Source organism: Erythrolamprus reginae, chromosome 8 (genome assembly GCF_031021105.1).
Source record: "Erythrolamprus reginae isolate rEryReg1 chromosome 8, rEryReg1.hap1, whole genome shotgun sequence".
Classification (NCBI taxonomy): domain Eukaryota; kingdom Metazoa; phylum Chordata; class Lepidosauria; order Squamata; family Dipsadidae; genus Erythrolamprus; species Erythrolamprus reginae.
In genome coordinates, this window is record NC_091957.1 from 19,580,287 (window position 1) to 19,599,797 (window position 19,511).

At 41.5% G+C, this 19,511-nt stretch overlaps 1 protein-coding gene across 2 annotated transcripts; it reads right to left on the reverse strand.

Annotated features, from left to right (window-relative positions):
* Positions 1 to 373: 373 nt before the first annotated feature.
* GABRD (gamma-aminobutyric acid type A receptor subunit delta) lies at positions 374 to 17,040 on the reverse strand. 2 transcript variants are annotated; one of them, XM_070759127.1, is made up of 9 exons: positions 16,815 to 17,040; positions 10,521 to 10,633; positions 9,959 to 10,026; positions 8,892 to 9,112; positions 7,765 to 7,847; positions 6,130 to 6,267; positions 5,236 to 5,391; positions 3,319 to 3,530; positions 374 to 2,264 (listed from the first exon to the last, which is right to left on the reverse strand). In XM_070759127.1, the coding sequence occupies exons 1-9, from the start codon at positions 16,880 to 16,882 to the stop codon at positions 1,971 to 1,973; spliced, it is 1,353 nt and encodes a 450-aa protein (XP_070615228.1). In that variant the 5' UTR covers positions 16,883 to 17,040; the 3' UTR covers positions 374 to 1,970. The 2 variants fall into 2 exon arrangements, with proteins under 2 accessions (XP_070615228.1, XP_070615227.1); XM_070759126.1 differs by lacking the exon at positions 5,236 to 5,391 and having other exon boundaries at positions 16,815 to 16,935.
* Between the last annotated feature and the right edge of the window lie 2,471 nt (positions 17,041 to 19,511).

Consider the following 19,511-nt stretch of genomic DNA (forward strand, 5'->3'; position numbering starts at 1 on the left):
CTATCTATCTATCTTCTATCTGTCTATCGTCTATCTATCTACATACATACATGTTTGTGTATGTGTATGTGGTATTACATAACCTGTCAAGTGTAAATTTCTGTGTCAATTGCATCTCTTTGCTATTAGAGGGAAATGTGTGCAAATTGTTGCAAATTAACAATGATAATAATAATACGCTTACAGGACTCCCAATTGCAAAAAAAATGCTTTTGAAACAAGGTTGGTATTTCTGCCTATTAGGTAAGGCATTTAGGCTGGAAAACTCAGACAACCCTTACATGTCTCCAGGAGAAAAAAAAAGATTACTTGGGTTATTAATAAGATTCAAATGACTTTAGCTATGGCTTATTTAAAAATGAGCGACACAAGGTTTTGCATTTTTAAAAGAATTGTTAGAGTTTTGATTCTCGCAACGAACTACATTTCAGCAAAAAAGAATTGCCGCAGGCCCCATTTCATATGTTCAGCTAGGTTTGTTCCAAATCCTGTGTGCCAAAACAAGAAGGTGCATTAAAAATTACAAAGCCCCAAATCGGAACATTATCTTTGCTGTCCAAATCGAAAAGGAGCGTAGAATAAATAAATAAAAGGCGAGGAAATCATTTCAAAATCACCCAATATATAAATGATCATGTCATGACTGTTATGGCAACTTTGCAGCCAAGGAGGACAATGCTGCAGATAAAAAAAATGAAGAGAAATTCTGCAAAGTCTCAACCAACCCATCCTTTGAGTCGTTGAACCAAATTGTCAAAAGCTTTAAAAATCAAGAGCAGCCACTCCAAACGCATCGGTTCCTCTTGAAAATTTGTTCATTTCATCCCATGCGCCATGAATTGTTTGCCCAGACAATAAACCTCTGAAGAAATTATGCCCTACTTTCATAATGAATTATTTCAGGTATATTCCTGACGTATCGGATGCTCCAAAGTCTTACCGTATTTTTCGGTGTATAAGACACACCTTTTTCCTCCCTAAAAGAGGCTGATAATTAGGGTACGTCTTATACTCTGAATTTAGCTTTTTTTCGCCCAGCCCTAACTAGCTGCTAACAATCTTCCCAGCTCTTACCTTGCAGGCTCTTTCATTGTTTCTCTCTGTGAAGAATATTTTCCAAGCCCTAGGTTTTTGCAGGGTTTGTTTCACTACTCTAACTTGCTCTGAGTAAGTTTCTTTCCAGCCCTAAAAAGGTGCTAACGATGTTCCCAGCTCTTATTGGCTTGCAAGCTGTTTCATTGTTACTTTCTGCAAAGAAGAATGTTTTCCAAGCCCTAAGTCTTTGCAGGGTTTTTTCCATTGCTCTACTTGCTTAGACTGTTTCTTTCCAGGTGCTAATGATGTTCCCAACTCTTACTGGCTTGCAAGCCCTTTCATTGTTACCCTCTCTGAATAAAGATTTTTTAAGCCCTAACCAGGGAATAAAATAATGTGCTGAAGCTGATCAGACTAAGGACACTAGCCAGATGAATATATAGTAAGCAGATTCTTTTCCCTTTTTTCCTCCCCCACAACTAAGGCGCGTTTTATATTCTGGTGCCTCTTATATTCCAAAAAATACGGTATATTCCTGACGTATTGGATGCTCCAAAGTCTTAATTCAGAAATTGCCACAGTTATTGGAGAAGCAAAAGACATTGCTTAGATGCTGGTTCAAATTTTGGTAGAGCCGCTCCAGAGGAAAATACCGTCATTTGAGTTTGCCAAGAAAGCAAAACAAAACCAAATTATAAAGTGAGCTGTTCTTCCCTTGCCTCCATTGTCAACGCAATTTCTTCCTCCCCTTGGTGGAGGGAAGAGCCAACAAAATAAAATCTTAGTGCCTGCAAAAGAACAGTTTGGCTCTGGAAGAGCTGTGCCAAAAAAGAGCTTCCTGAGTTTGGCTCCAGTTGTGGGATGGTTCCCTATTGGTGGTCTTCAAGCTCCTTCGGGGAAAGGGTGAAGGAACGGCTGGCTGATCTTTGGGATCTTCACATGGTGTAGGCCACCCAATAAATGATGTTGACAGCTGCAAAGGCCACTGGGAACACTACCCTGGCGTAGATATCGATGGTGTCGGCATCGATGGGTTTGAAGAGGGACTTTAGACCGTTCCGGGGCTTCGTTGGCCCGCCTTTCCTGGTGTCGCCCGTTTCTACCTCTGCCGAGCTGTACAAGCCAGACATGTTTCGGGGCCTTCGGCGATGCCTGCTAGAGACAGCCAACTCCTGGTTGATCCCGGCAATCGATAGGGAGTACATAACGATGGCGTTTTTCACACTGACCTGAAAGGGGAGGTAAAATTGGGAAGATGGTTAACCTGAGGTCCAGTTTTCCCCCCAACCTGGCTAATCCTGACATTCTGGTCAGTGAAGGGCTGCAGGTTTTTTTTTACTACCACGCTGTGGGTGTGGGTTATTTTGTGGGTGTGGCTTGCCAGCCATGTGATGAAGTGGGAGTGGCTTGATGATCATGTGACCAGGGGTGGCTTAAAGGCCATGTGACTGGTTTAAAGGTGGCCAACTTGACGTCACTCATGTCAAAGGTTTGGGTTAGAGCAGGGGTAGGCAAAGTTGGCTCTTGTATGACTTGTGGACTTCAACTCCCAGAATTCCTGAGCCAGTCATGCTAACTTAGGATTTCTGGGAGTTGAAGTCCACATGTCATAGAAGAGGCAACTTTGCCTATCCCTGGGTTAGGGTTAGGGTGCCTGGCCTCGCTTCAAAGAGTTACAATTTCCCTATCTATTTACTATTATTAAGTATCCAAAATATACGATTTCATTCTATGTATATGCGCCATATGTGTACATACAAATTACAAACAGGCCCACAAAAATATACATTATCTACTATATAAACTGTATGTGTATGTATACACACACACACACACAGCTTCATTGCAAACAGTTTCTGTTCTTTTACCAGAAGCTGAGAAGCGAAGGACTAGAGGCTAAAACATACAAAGAACAATTGCAGGAACTGGGCATGGCTAGTTTAATGAAAAGAAGGACCAGAGAAGACATGATAGCAGCCTTCCAATATCTCAGAGGGAGTCAAGCTATTATCCAAAGCACCTGAGGGTAGGACAAGAAGCAATGGGTGAAAACTAATCAAGAAGAGAAGCGACTTAGAAATAAGGAGAAATTTCCTGACAGTTAGAACAATTAATCCGTGGAACAGCTTGCCTCCAGAAATAGTGAATGCTTCAATACAGAAGATGTTGGATAACCATCTGTCTCTTGTAGTGTAGGGTTTCCTGCCTAAGCAGGGGGTTGGACTAGAAGATCTCCAAAGTCCCTTCCAACTCTGTTGTTGTCATTGTTAAGCTTATACTGACCTCTTCTGCCTGCCTGTTAGTCTTCAGCTTGTCTTTTTGCTTTTTCATATAGTCGGCATTGAAATGGGCAAAGGCGTATTCCACCAGGGCAGCGAAGACAAAGACATAACAGATCCAGAAGTAGACGTCCAACGCTTTTATGGCTGAAGCCCTAGGAAGGGAAGAACGAGCGCTTACCATCAGTGTGGTCATGGTAAGAACTGTGGTTATGCCTGTAAAAAAGAAAAAGAAAAAAATTAGCACCTAGATAGAGCTTATTCCCCCCCCCAAAAAAAAATATACTGCTCAAAAAAATAAAGGGAACACTCAAATAACACATCCTAGATCTGAATGAATGAAATATTCTCATTTAATACTTTATTCTGTACAAAGTTGAATGTGCACAACAGCCTGTGAAATTGATTGTCAGTCGGTGTTGCTTCCTAAGTGGACAGTTTGACTTCATAGAAGTTTGATTCACTTGGAGTTATATTGCGTTGTTTAAATGTTCTCTTTATCTTTCTTGAGCAGTGTATAACACACAGGACTTCCCTCTTAGAGTAGTGAGAACTTTATTTACACCAGTGTCAGGATTCCAAGTCCAGTGTCAGGATTCCAAGTACAGTGGTAATTCTACTTATGAACATAATTGGTTCCGTGACCATGTTCTTAAGTTGAAAAGTTTGTAAGAAGAAGCAATTTTTCCCATAGGAATCAATGTAAAAGCAAACAATGTGTGCAATTGGGGAAACCATATGGAGGGTGGAGGCTCTGTTTCCTCCCAGGAGATTCCTAGAGAGGCTGCACGAAGCCTTCTCCATGCCTTTTCCGGCCCTGTTTCCTCCCAGGAGATTCCTAGAGAGGCCCCACAGAGGCTTATCCCCGCCTTTTCCAGCACTGTTTCCTCCCAGGAGATTCCTAGAGAGGCCCCACAGAGGCTTCTCCCTGCCTTTTCCCGTTACAGTTTCGGAGGCTTGGGTTTGTAAGTAGAAAATGGTCCTTGAGAAGAGGCAAAAAAATCTTGAGCACCCGGTTCTTATCTAGAAAAGTTCGTAAGTAGAGGCATTTGTAGTTAGAGGTACCACTGTATCATATTTGTACAGTTCTGGTGAAAACCGACTCTGAAGGCTCCTGCAATTTTCAATAAATGAAAAGTAAAGATTTTCCCTCCTCCCCAAATGGGTAGAACCAATTGGCTTGCATACTGATGTAGATGGACTAACTGTTCTGTCTTGCACCACAGCCGTCCAGTAATTATCCCCAAATTAAAACTCAAACACAACACTTAACAAGAGTCTATTTACAAGGACATTTGTTGAAGTGCACAAACGTGAACCAAACACTGTCTTTCAACTGCCAAAATCCAGGCGTGAGGCCAAGTTGATAAGATAAATCCCCAAATCTCGAGCCAAAGTCTACTTACAATAATATTAACTCTATAAATGTCCAGTACTCTATCAAGGTTTGGCAGGCAAAAACACTCTTCACATGCTCAGAGGCACGAATGTTGGCTTTTTTTTGCAAAGAGCACCTTCCAACTCCTCCCCCTTATATACTCTCTGGGAGTGCAAGACTATGCACAGCTGTGCCCACTTCCTCCTCCTGAACCTCCGTAACTGCTCCTGCCTCCCCTACATCCTTCTCACCTGTACATTCATGATCAGGTCCCTTATCTCCTTGTCCTCCTCCTCAGACCCTGGCAAAGCCCCAGTTGGGGACTGCACATCTGTTTTTGTTCTTTTTGACACCTTTGTGTTCGAATTTTAATTTGGGGCTAATTACTGGCCAGCTGACGTACAAGACAGAACATGGGGAAATCTAGGTCGGAACACCTCACAACAAACACAAAAGCCTCCACAATCCTTATCCAGCACTCTCTTCAATGCGCCACCCCAGCTCCGAAGGGTTTTGTAGAAATCCAGCGGAGTCCTCTTTTACCGAGCGAGACTCGGGCAGGTACAGCTGACTGGCTGATCCAGAAAGAGACCCAGGACATGGCCACCAAGAGGATGGAAGGCACGTAGGACTGGATGATGTAGACCCCTCGGTTCCGCCGCAGGTGGAAATGGAGACTCAGGCGGGGGAACTGGCCAGCTGCAAAATGGAGGGGTTTTTTTAATATATATATATATCTTTTATGGTTGTCCTTTTATCCTGATCTCAGAATGGCTTCCATAGTTCCCTTTCCCCACCCCTGGATTTCCCCCCCCCCATTCCTAGCATCTGTTTTTTATTTATTTATTTATTAGATTTGTATGCCGCCCCTTTCCGTAGACTCGGGGCGGCTCACAACATAATAAAACAATTCATAACAAATCTAATAATTTACAATTTAAAATTTAAAGTAGTTAAGAAAACCCCATTTTTAAGCAGACATACCTACAAACATACCATACATAAATTATATACGCCCGGGGGAGATATCTCAATTCCCCCATGCCTGACGACAAAGGTGGGTTTTGAGGAGTTTACGAAAGGCAAGGAGGGTAGGGGCAGTTCTAATCTCTGGGGGGAGCTGGTTCCAGAGAGTCGGGCCGCCACAGAGTAGGCTCTTCCCCTGGGGCCCGCCAACCGACATTGTTTAGTTGATGGGACCCGGAGAAAGCTTTCCGCTTCTGAGCAACTTTTTTTCTGACCGCGGCATCAAAAGTTTTTTCCCCCAGGGACCAGAAAAGCTCAATTTTAAAAAACAGCAAGCAATACCATTTTCAGACATGGGCCAAGTTCTAGCATCCGTTCTTGCTTTTGAGATGAAAAAGTTTCCTGCTTCCTTAGAAAATTTGATGGTCAGCAACCCTCCAGCCGTTTAGAATCTACAATGACTTTACTTACCCGCTTTGAAGTTCATAAGTTCAGTTGTGAAATGATAATTGATAATGGTGAACTGAGCCAGCTGTAGCTTATCCAAGCCATGAATTTGCTCTTGGTTCTCAGACCAATGGTAGGTAATGTCCTCGGAGGAGTAACCATCTATTTAAACAAACAATCCTGAATAAATACAGGTGCACGAAGAGGAAGGTGGAAACATGATTTCATATACTGTAATAGGCTAAAGCTGCTTTGTTTTAAATAAATCTTTGCACGTGAAGATAAAGTTTCCGTTGAGCTAAACCCAACTTTGCGTAACAGCATAAACATGTCCGTGGTTTGTTTCATTTTTTGACCACTGTCCAAAAATTATTTGTTCTTAAGCTTCAATCCATTTTTATTTCATCATAGCTCAGCTTCTTCTGAACCATTTCAATGTTTCTTACACTTCCCAAACATGTCTGATTCTTTCATGTAATGCTTCTATTAGATTCCATTCCATTCTACTGTCTACTTTAATTCTATTCTGTTCTGTTCCATTCCATTCCATTCCATGCACCATTCCATTCCATTTTACTATTTACTCTAATTCTGTTCTATTCTATTCCACTCCATTCTACTGTCTACTTTCGTTCCATTCTGTTCCATTCCATTCCATTCTCCACTCCATTCCATTGTACCACACTGTGGGCATGGCTTATTTTGTGGGTGTGGTTTGCCAGCCCTGTGACCAGGTGGGAGTGGCTTGATGATCATGTGACTGGCTTAAAGGTGGCCAACATGACCTCACTCATGTCAAGGGTTTGGCTTAGGGTTAGGGTGCCTGGCCTCTCCACCTCAAAGAGATACAATTTCCCTCTCTATTTACTATTACTGAACATCCAAAATATACTATTTAATTCTGTGTTTATATGCCATATACATATTACACACAGGCACACAAAATATACATTACCTATTATATAAAGCATATGTGTATACACACACACAGAGCTCTTCTAAAATTATACACATTCAACCTCATTTACTGTGATAGGAAAAACATACCCAGAGCCCAGAAGGGGGGAAAAAGAAAAAAGTTCAAAGTTTTTCTACCGGTTCTGCGTACCCGTAGAAGCCCATCACTGCCACTGCCTTAAGAAACTTCAAAACATTCTTAAAGATCCAAATCATTTTGGGCAACCCTCCCCCCCTTTTTTTTGAACTATTACCATCTGGCAGATGGTACAGGACAATAAAAACAAGGACAAATAAGCTGAAAATACAGTAACTATTGAATTCTACTGTATGTTGCATTATTAATTGCAATATCAGGGTTTTTCAATTCAGTTGTATAGAATATAAGAGATGTGTTTGTTTTATTTATTTTTATTTATTTTATTTATTTATTACTTAGATTTGTATGCCGCCCCTCTCCGAAGACACATTATGTATAATGTGCATCGAAGGTGGCATTTAATTTCATTGTACAAGGTGCAATGACAATAAAGTAAACTTATCATTGGTCCAAACCCAAATCAACTACGGTAGATTTCAGCATCTGCCCTGTTTCGTTTCCCTCTTTCCCGGTTTTCCAAAGAAACTTGATTCAAAAGCACATCAAAAGCACGCGAAGTCTTTCCCCCCCTCCAGTTTGTGTGATTTGTGCGTTAAACTCACAGCTCTCCAGGTCCAGCATGCATTCCTGTTCATCCATTGGATACTTGGTGAGATCCATGTCACAGGCCACTGTAGAGGTAATCCTAAACCGAGAATAAAACACACACAACTCTTACATTCAAGCATCTTTATGCTTTTCCTGCACACTTAGGCCAGTATTTCCCAACCTTGGTCCTTTCTAGTGACGTGGACTTCAAATCCCAGAATTCCACATGGCCACTGATAAGAATTACTGTATTTTTCGGTGTATAAGACGCACCAGAGTATAAGACGCACCTTAGTTTTTTGGGGGGGAAATAGGGAAAAGAATCTGACTACCAGGTATTCATCTGGCTAGCGTCCTTAGTCTGGTCAGCTTCAGTACATTGTTTTATCCCCTGGTTAGGACTTTATTATAAAAAAACTTTATTCAGAGAAAGTAACAATGAAAAAGCTTGCAAGCCAGTAAGAGCTGGGAATATTATTAGCACCTTGTTAGGGCTGGAAAGAAACATTCTGAGCAAGTAAAGCAATTAAAAAAAAAACCTGCAAAGACAGAGCTTTGAAAAAAATCTTCGCAGAGAGTAACAATGAATGAACTTGCAAGCCAGTAAGAGCTGGGAATATTATTAGCACCTGGTTAGGACTGGAAAAAAACATTCAGAGCAAGTAAAGCAATGAAAAAAACCCCCTACAAAGACAGAGTTTGGAAAAAATTCTTTGCAGAGAGTAACAATGAAAGAGCTTGCAAGCTGGTAAGAGCTGGGAACACAGTTAGCACCTGGTTAGGGCTGGAAAGAAATTTATTCAGAGCAAGTTAGAGTTATGGGGGGAAAAACCCTGCAAAGACTTAGGGCTTGGAAAACATTCTTTGCAGAGAGAAACAATGAAAGAACCTGCAAGGTAAGAGCTGGGAAGATCGTTAGCAGCTAGTTAGGGCTGAAGAAAAGCTACATTCAGAGTATGAGACACACTCAAATTATCAGCCTCTTTTAAGGAGAAAAAAGGTGTGCCTTATAATCCAAAAAATACGGTATGGAAGCGGAAGCCCCAACCTTTGGATATTCCAGAGAAATGCTGTCTTAGAGGAACTTCCTGCCATTTTACTACTTGATAAATACAGCTGGGCACAAAATCGTCATTTTTACCTGATGCTATAAAGAATGACTCCATCAGGCTGCAGCCTGATCAGCTTATTCTCCACTGTTACGTCATGAAACCAAGCCGACTTAGCGTTGACTATAAATGTATCCGGCAGCCAGAGTTTGTCCACAAAACGGCTATCTAAGCCCAGCGTTTCATTGGTCCGATTGTATGACAGCCGGTGGTCCCGCCAACTTTGATGCAGGAAGACTGTCATTGTATATTCCTAAAGACAAGAATTAACAGAGCAGGTTTTTTTTTTTAAATCCCTTTTTTAAAAATAAATTTTATTAATTTTAAATAATGACAGATACACACTGCATAAAACACAATGCGCAGTGATGTGTGCTCCCACCACCCAACATCATTCATTCAGACCCCTCCACTCAAATGAGGGTTTCCAGTGGTGCACTGTCTTCGGAGAAGGGCAGCATACAAATCTAATAAATAATAATAATAATAATAAAAAAATAAAAGGTTGATTACTCTTACTGGCATTTCTAGGTAGTCTAAAAATGGTAGTCTACCATCAGTAGAACAAAAGTTATTTATTTATTTATTTTATTTGTTTTGTCAAGTACAGTACGTATACAAAGATATAACAGTGTTTATATAGTTCATGATACTAGTGAGAGAGAAACATTAGGACAAGGGACGGAAGGCACTCTGGTGCATTTATACACGCCCTTACTGACCTTTTAGGAATCGGGAGAGGTCAATAGTGGAGAGTCTAAGGATAAAGTTTTGGGGGTTAGGTCTAATAGTGAGTTCCAGGCATTAACTACTTGGTTACTAAAATCGTATTTCCCGCAGTCGAGATTGGAGTGATTTACATTAAGTTTGTATCTGTTGTGTGCTTGTGTGTTGTGGTTGAAGCTGAAGCTGAAGTAGTCGTTGACAGGAAAGATGTTGTATCAGATGATTTTACGGGCTATGCTTAGGTCGTGTTTAAGGCGATGTAGTTCTAAGCTTTCTAAACCTAGGATTGTAAATCTAGTTGCGTAGGGGATTCTGTTATGAGTGGAGGAGGAGTGGTGTCACCGTGTCTGGCTTAGCTTTGGTGCTCACTTACCATGTTGGCTTCAGAGATATGGTCGATGCTAGTCACCTCGATAGCCAAAGCCACATTAACAGGAGGCCCTGGTGTAGGAAAGATGAAGAGAGAGATTAAAACAGAGGCTCCGGAATTTATGTTCATTCTAGGCAAGGGGTTGGCAAAGTTGGCTCTTCTATGACTTGTGGACTTCAACTCCCAGAATTCTTGAGCCAATCATGCCAGCTCAGGAATTCTGGGAGTTGAAGTCCACAAGTCATAGAAGAGTCAACTTTGCCTAGCCCTGTCCTAGACCAACTTATTTCTGTCTCCTACCTAAATTAGAGTAACACATGAACGAATAGAGAAAATTATGCCCTGAACACCATGAGACCAGATTATTGTTGTTGTTGCTGTTATTTATTAGATTTGTATGATGCCCATCTCTGAAGACTAGCTCATCTTAGTGGGCTTTATCTTAATGTGTTTTAATGTACAGTACAAGTTTTATGTAGTCAACTGGCATCACAGTACAATTTTTACAACTCCTTCCTAACGATTGTGGACAACACCATCATGGTTCTATGTTAAAAAGCCTTACCTCCAATTCCTGGCCTAAAGTTTCGGGCGTATCCTTTCATCAAGTCATCCAAATTGGGCAACCAAGATATTTCTATATTTGACCCAATATAATCTCCAATGTCATTCAGGTCTCTCCATTGAAAGAACAAAAAGAGACAAAAGGAAAGGCATTAGAAAACAAAAAACAAACAAACACACACTTTGTTTAGGACGCGGATTGTGGTGGCAATATGCTGGCTCCGTTAAAAAGTGCTATTGCTAATATGTTGTAAGCCACCCTGAGTTTAAGGAGAAGGGCGGCATAAAAATTGAATAAATAAATAAATAAATTTAGTTATTGCCGCTTTCAGCACTTTTCTGTTACAAAGATTCAAATTTGGCTAGATATTTAAAAATGACTCTTAATGGGTTTTAGTTGGAATTGCACCTGATGGGGAAGACTAGGGGAAGTTGAGAAAAAATTAAATTGATCAGCAAGATGCTCAAAAGCTGCTGTTATTATTTGTACTGGAGTTGTTTCTCTATCTTCTTGTTAATGATTCCTAATAGAAATACTGTAGTTTAGGTTTAAATTCTGTTTGTTATCCTATAATTTGTTGTAGCCATCTCCTTATCTTCGACTTAGGACATTGCCACCACATGTGATAAAAAGTTCCTTCTTTACTTTTGCATTTCCAGCAGTCTGGATTTATATTAGTATACATTTTTGCCAATCTTGCCGGCGTTAAATGCCCCCTATAGAACATTTTATATTGGTTCTCTTTGAGTTGATAATATTAATTTACAGTTCTTGTTCCATATTCTTTCCCATTCCTCTAAGTTTATATTCCGGCCTATATTTTGTGACCAAGCAAACATCAAACCCTCCACAATTTCCTCTTCCGTTTCTACTTCCAATAAGTGTCGATATGTTTTTGTTATAAATTTTTCTTCATTCCCCATCAGTATCATATCTAGTTGTTGTGGTATCCTTTGCATTCCATATTCTTCCATATCTTTTCTATATCTCGACTGTGTTTATAAATATGGCCACCAATCTATGATTATACTCTGGATTCTGTCAAATACACAGCATATAAAGAAAATTAGTATAAAATGTTTTATAGATGGCACACATCACCGGAAAGGATAGCAAAGATGCTTTAAAAATCTACAAAATGTGGGGAATGTCAGCAAATACCTGGTTCTTTTTATCATATGTGCCGAAGCTGAAGTATATTAGAGCTCAATTCAATCATGGATAGAAAAAAAACATTGAAGCAACATATAGAATTGAAACCAGAGAGATATTCCTGTTGGGTATATATTACCAGATACATATTTTAATTATTCTGTAGAATTGCAGTAGCCTAGCAAATAGAAGATGGTTATATTTTTGGTCCTTCTGCAAAAAAAACTCTCTTCCCCTTTGGCCTTTGTGAGAATAATCTACATTATTTAGATCAGGCAGAGTGAAAATCCATGGCATTTTTGCTGTCAGTGGAGGCGGTGATGACCGCCAATTTAAATGGCTTTAAAAGAGGGGGAGCTAGACCAAACCCCAAACAATCATATTCTCACAGCACTGAGGGTTTGAATCCAGAGACAACCTCCCCCCCACTAACGCCTTGGATATCCACAGCTGTTGGGAGCCATAGGAAAAGGAGCCCCACCCCCCTATTGGCAACTGGACAGACCCTTTTCCTGATGCGGCCTTAATTTATCACCTTTCCAAGTGGAGCAGTTAACTTGGGGCAAAGGTCTCCCCATTGTGGAGCCGGGTTCAAATCTCAGTTTAAAGCCTTTTTAAAAAAAAAATACCAGGGTCAATAAACCGAAGTTTCCATTTTTCCAGGCCACAAGGGGACAATTCTGTGTGTGTTCAGAGCCACACATAGACTATGTATGTATGTATGAATGCAGTGATCGGCTGCTGCCCCCACAGGGGAGGAGAGGAAACAGCGGGGGTAGTAAGTTTATGCACTATTTATTGAATATTTAATAGGGTTTTTTATTGTCCTTCCTTCTCTAGTACCTTAGCATGATCCTTAATTACTTTTAAAATATAAAATAATTAAAGTAGTATGTTTTTTACCCATAAAGGCTTTAATCATTTTAATCATTATCTAGAACTGAACTTTTGTAGCAGTTAAAGAAAATTGAGCTACTTGCCTAATCTGTTATCATACTGAACCTTGTGGGCTCAGTACAAAACCTTAAAATGTTACTCAACAAATAATGCCGCCTATCATTTCTCCTTTTTGTGGCTCTTCAAATAATGTGACTGAAAAAGAGTCCAAGCACCTATTTGAAAGCTTAGCTTGGTCCATAAGCCACTCCCACCTGGTCACATGACCTTTAAGTGACCCCCCGATCACATGATTGTCAAGCCACTCCCACCTGGTCACATGGCCGTCAAGCCACTCCCACCCGGTCACATGATCGTCAAGCCACACCCACAAAATAAGCCATGCCCACAGTGTGGTAGTAAAATTTTTTGCAGCCCTTCACTGTATGTATGTATGTGTGTATGTATGTATGTACAGTGTGTATGTCAAAACCACTCTGCGAGCTGCATTGTCTACCGATTGGTCTCCGAACACAATTTAAAACGTTGGTCATGATCTATAAAGCTCTACATGACTTAGGACCAGGTTACATATGGGACCATCTGCTGCCTCATGAATTCCAGCGGCCGGTCAGGTCCCACAGAGTTGGCCTCCTCCAAGTCCCGTCAGTTAGGCAATGCCTCCTGGCGGGTCCTAGTGGTAGAGCCTTCTCTGTGGCAGCCCCAGCCCTTTGGAACCAACACCCTGCAGAGATTTGTACTGCCCCCATCCTCTTGGCCTTTTGTAAGGCTTTAAAAACTCACTCAGGCAGGCTTGAGGCTGTTGGGCACTGGTATTCTATTCCGGCTATATATATATATGTTAATACAGTATATATTCAGCAAAAACATGTTACACACACAAACACACGTGTGTGGGTGTGTGGGTGTAACATGTTTTTTGCTGAATTTGAAAATTAAGGGAGACTAAGATAGATTTATTTCGGCCTTGTTCTGGCCTCATCAGCTAGCCATACCCTCACTGGGATTTGAACTTGCAGCCTTTGCCTTTTAAGGCAGAGGATTCACCTCTAGGTTACAGTATCCAATCCCGCCAGCTTTGTACCAGGGAAGGGTTATATGTTTTTTTCTGTCGAATCACCTTGGTATACCCAATTATGGGAGGAGCTTCCTTTTGCCTCTCGGAAATGGCCCTGGGTTGGGCCAAGAGAAAAAAAGGAAGCATTAAGCTCATTAAGCAATATATATATGTGTATGTATATATATACTGCTGAAAAAATAAAGGAACCCTCAAAGAACCCATCCTAGATCTGAATGAATGAAATATTCTCATTGAATACTTTGTTCTGTACAAAGTGGGAATGGGCACAACAACATGTGAAATTGATTGTCGAATCAGTGTTGCTTCTTATGTGTACAGTTTGATTTCACAGAAGTTTGATTTACTTGGAGTTATATTGTGTTGTTGATGTATTCCCTTTATTTTTTTGAGCAGTGCATGTTACATATATATGTGTGTGTGTGTGTTTTTGCTGACTTTTTAAAAAAATTCAGCAAAACGTGTGGTACATACATATACATATACATATACATATGCATACTATATACTGTATTTGTCACATTGTACAATGACCATCAAGTATTTATTTATTTATTTATTTCTGGGAAATAAATTTAAAATTAAGGGAGACTAGGATTGATCTATTTCGGCCTTGTTCTGGCCTCATCAGCTAGCCATACCCTCTCACTGGGATTTGAACATGCAGCCTATGTGTGTGTGAGTGTGTGTATGTGTGCCACATGTTTTTGCTGAATTTAAAATTAAGGGAGACTAGGATAGATCTATTTCGGCCTTGTTCTGACCTCATCAGCTAGCCATACCCACTCACTGGGATTTGAACATGCAGCCTATATATATATATGTGTGTGTGTGTGTGTGTGTGTCTCTGTGTCTCTCCGTGTTTGTGTGTGTGTAATAGAATGAATGTGAATAATTATTTTAGAAAATAATTGGGTTTTTAGATTAATTTTAGATTAGTTTTAACCTTGGGCTTCTCACATGTCCTTTTTTTTGTATTATTCCCGTTTTATAAGCCACCCTGACTCTACACATAGAAATCCAAATAATAAATAAATAATAATAAAAGTACAAGAGTCAAACACCCTGCGCACCCAGCAAATAACATGAACAACAAGGCTAGAGTGATGCAAGTGGGGAGTACAACAAAATTCTTTCTAAAAGGGGTGGGGGAGGAAGGACCTCTGGTTTGACTTCCCTTGGTGCAAGTTGAGAGGCAACCTATGGAGAGGCAAATTTGGGGGACCCACCCAGCACTTAGACTGGTTTGAATCCTGTACTCTTAGTAAGCCTTGGGTACTGTCTTGTGCCAAAAGTAAAACCAAAACACACACATACACAACACCAAAGATGTCAGGACAGATGCGTGGCTGATTTTTTTGGGTGGGTGGAGAACCCCATCTCCCAGAAATAAATAAATAAATAAATATTTGATGGTCATTGTATGTATGTACACAGTATACCCATGCAACGAAATTCGTGTGACGCCAAAGACCAATCTCAACATACATAACAATCCGAAAGAACATATTCAACCCATCACAATTTCCCACCTGAACCGTCCAGCATCCACACAACAGACCAAGTAGTATTGTCCAGCAGTTCACTGATAGTGACCCTCCTAGTACATTGTTAAGTGCAATTATAGCTCTGGGATAAAAAAACTGTTCAGAAAACATGCGGTCCGAGTTTTAATTGTCCTGTATCTTCTGCCAGAAGGCAGCAGTCCAAAAAGATTGTAAGAGAAAAGGTTATAAGATCTCCAAATAAGATCTCCCTCCAACTAGACTTACAATGCTAGGTTTAGAAAGCTTAGAACGACGACGTCGCCTTAAACACGACCTAAGCATAGCCCATAAAATCATCTGCTACAATTTCCTTCCTGTCAACGACTACTTCAGCTTCAACCACAACAATACACAAGCACACAACAGATACAAACTTAACAAACCGCTCTAAACCCAACTGCAGGAAATACGACTTTAGTAACCGAGTAGTTGATGCATGGAACTCACTACCAGACTCTGTAGTATCATCACCTAACCCCCAAAACTTTACCCTTAGACTCTCCACTGTTGACCTCTCCCGATTCCTAAGAGGTCAGTAAGGGGCGTACATAAGTGCACCAGTGTGCCTTCCGTCCCCTGTCCTAATGTTTCTCTTTTACTAGTATTGGGGAAAAGATCAGAAGCAACGTGAGAAAATATTATTTGACTGAAAGAGTAGTAGATGCTTGGAACAAACTTCCAGTGGTTGGGAAATCCACAGGAACTGAATTTAAACATGCCTGGGATAAACATAGATCCATCCTAAGATAAAATACAGGAAATAATATAAGGGCAGACTGGATGGACCATGAGGTCTTTTTCTGCCCTCAATCTTTTATGTTTCTATCATGTACTGCATATAAGATTATTATATCTTTGTATACCACCAATACCTATTTGACATAACAAACAAACAAAATAAAATAAAATAAATAAGCTTCTGTCTCCTTTTCAACCAAACGAGCTCCCAGAAGCTCCTTCGGCTATTTGTTTTGTCAAGTGTGTGAAGATATGATAATATTAAAATACATGATACAGTACTAGTAAAAGTGAAAAATTTGAAAAAAGAGTGTTAGAAAGTAATAATATTCAAATACATGCAACTAGTAAAAATAAAGAAACATTAAGGAGGGGACGGAAGGCACGCTGGTGCACTTATGCACGCCCCCTGGAAATCCGCGCAACTGGAATAAACTTGACTCGGGTTAATGTCCCCCCCCCCCCGCGCACCGGTGGATTCCGATTTGCGCAAGAAGGCGGCGCGCAGCCCGATCCAGCTTCTTCTCAAAGCGGATTTGGATTCGAGGCCAGGCAGGGAGGGACCGGCCGCTCACCATCGGCCCTACAGGTTTCTCTATCCCACATCCCGGTCCCCAAAATGTAATTTCTCCCAGAAGGCGCAGGGTGGCGCGCAAAAGGGACGCCTTTCTTTTTCTCTCGCCCCGTCCCACGAGAAAGAGAGAGCGGCCGGCTCCGAACTCACGGCGGGGTTGCAACGGGCCCCCCACTCTCCCTTTTGCACCCCCGGCCGACTCCAAAACGGGTCGCCCACGCAGTGGCCCGGGCGCGCAAAAAGTGGCCAAGCGCAGCTCTCCAAACCCGGAGAGGCTCCGCTCCGCTCGCTCCTTCGCTCGCTCTTACCTGGTCCAGGTGTGCTGTTGGGTGCAGAGTAGCATCAAGGAGGAGAAAATCCAGGTGAGCGGCTCCATCGCTGGCGAGCGAGAGGCAGGGACATTGACCGAAAGGGGACGAGAAAAAAAGATTTGGGGAGTTTTCTCCAAAGTCCCTTGCTTGCGGACGCGCGGGGATGGGGTGCGAAGGAAGCGGCTCCCGAGGGCAAGGCGGCGCCAAGGTCGGTCCCGCTGCGTGGAAAGAAAGAGGAGGAGTGGGAAAGGGGACCGTGTGTGTTTGTTGGAGGGGGGAGAGAAGTTGGGAGCTCCGTTGCCTTCCCAAGCGACGCGACTCCGCGGCAACCAGAGGGCGCGCGTGTTGACAAAACGCAGCCAAACAGCGTAGGGGAGGCAAGAAAGAGACTGGGTGGTCTCCTTTTCGCCAGCTCCGGATAAAATTGGAGGTCAACTGTTCTACTCTCGCTCGCTCGCTCCCTCTCTCCTTTATCCTTCTCTCCCTTCCCCCCTCTCTCTTTCTTTCTCTCTCTCTCTCACTGCTTTATCCTTCCTTTCTCTCTTTCTCTCTCTCTCTCCTTTATCCTTCTCTCTCTCCCTCCCTCTCTCCTTTATCCCTTTCTCTCTCCTTCTCTCTCCCTTTCTTTCTCTCTCTCTCCTTTATCCTTCTCTCTCTCCCTCTCCTTTATCCTTCTCTCTCCCTTTCTCTCTCTCTCTCTCTCTATCCTTTATCCTTCTCTCTTCCTTTCTTTCTCTCTCTCTCCCTCTCTCCTTTAGTCTTCTCTCTCTCTCTCCTTTTCTCACTGGTCAGTCCAGTCGGGGAAAATGAGGTGAGGACTGCCACTTTAAAGAAAAAAAGAAAGAAAGAAAGAATTAAGCCAAGCACAGAACTGCATAAAAGCTGCTGGCCGAAAATAAACCTCTTCGGAAATTACAGATTTTGAGTGTTACCAAAGCAGCGCCAACAGCTGGAGGGGGAGGAAGAGGAGGAGGAGGAAGAAGCACGCTGACATGTGTCCCCCCCCAGCCTAGATTTTGATAGGGAGATGGAGAGAGAGAGAGAGAGAGAGATGGAGGTAAAGAGAAAGAAGAGAAGAAAAAGGGGCAGTGGTGAAAAAGCTGTGAAGGCAGGCAAAGTGCAAAAGATGTGGGGGGGGGGCGTAGATCAGAGGTGAATCACAAAGAAAAGAGGGGGAAGGTGAACAGCATTTCTGCAATACATAGAGAATATTTTTAAAGAGCAAAAAGACAACTACAGGGCTGAGTGTGAGCAGAGAAAGCCCAAGATGAGTTTATCCTTTCCTAGAAGATGGCAAACTGCTGGGCTTAGGAATCTGGCAGGCTTGAAGGTCAAATGCCTGTGCTTCTCTTCCCCTTCCTCTCTCCTACTCCCCATCCCCCCATTTCTTACCACCTCCCCAATTGGGCTGGAGGTGGGGGGGGAGGCAGGAATAACTCTCAGAAGGCTCAATCTCTGGGGGGGGGGGGATGAGAAACTCCATTTCTGCCACATCTCTTAAGTTAACCTTTGGGCAGCTGTGGTTCAGTGATGTGCTGAGCCATTCTTAATAGAGGTGTGGGTTGGTTCGGTCCAATTTTCCAAGGATATCCTTGAACTGTAAACTAGTTTTCAGGACTAGGTTCTCACAACACCCAGAGCTAAATGGCAATAGAATAGAACAGAATAAGGAATAGAGGATAGAATAAGGAATAGAGAATAAGGAATAGTCCTTGGAGAGGGGCGGCATACAAATCCAAATAAATAGATAGAGAATAGAATAGAATAGAGTAAGGAATAGAGAATAGAATAAGGAATAGAGAATAGAGTAGAGTAGAATAGAATAAGGAATAGAGAATAGAGTAGAGTAGAATAGAATAAGGAATAGAGAATAGAGAATAGAATAGAGTGGAGTAGACTAGAATAAGGAATAGAGAAAAGAATAGAGTAGAGTGGAGCAGAATATAATACAATAAGGAATAGAGAATAGAATAAGGAATAGAGAATAGAATAGAGTTGAATAGAACAACCCAGAACAGAACAGAATAAAATAGAAGTTGAATAGCATAGAAAATAGTAGAAAATAGAGAATAGAACAGAGCAGAGCAGAATAGAATACAGGTTGAATAGAGTAGCATAGCATAGAATATAGAGAATAGAATAGAATGGATAATAAGAACAGAACAGAATGGAATATTTTTTTTTAATTGGCCAAGTGTGATTGGACAGACAAAAAATTGTCTTTGGTGCAAATGCTCTCAGTGTACATAAAATAAAAGATGCATTCGTCAACAATCATAAGGTACAACACTTAATGATAGTCTGGATACAACAATCAAATCATATTAAAAACCTGTCAATATAAATTGTAAGGGTACAAGCAACAAAGTTACAGTCCTACAGTCATTTGTGGGAAGAGATGGGCAATAGGCACGATGAGAAGATTAATAGTAATAGTAATGCAGCCTTAGTGAATAGTATGACAGTGTTGAGGAAATTATTTGTTTAGCAGAGTGGTGCCGTTCGGGGAAAAACTTGTGGCTGTTCTTGAATGGTCGTAAGTATAAAAAACAGTCATAAGTCACTTTTTCAGTACTGTTGTAATTTTGAACAGTCACTAAATGAACTGTTGTAAGTCAAGGAATACCTGTAGTAGCTTCGCACGTTGTGTGAATTGCAAGAGATATCCCATCCTCCAAGTTGTTTTAATTCATC

Coding starts and splice junctions, on each gene's coding strand:
- GABRD (XM_070759127.1), bottom strand. CDS start 16,882: ATGGAGCCGCTCACCTGGATTTTCTCCTCCTTGATGCTACTCTGCACC. Junction 6,268..7,764: donor CATGCTGGACCTGGAGAGCT/GTGAGTTTAACG, acceptor TTGTTTAAATAG/ATGGTTACTCCTCCGAGGAC. Junction 3,531..5,235: donor ACCTGCCCGAGTCTCGCTCG/GTAAAAGAGGAC, acceptor TCTTTTTTACAG/GCATAACCACAGTTCTTACC.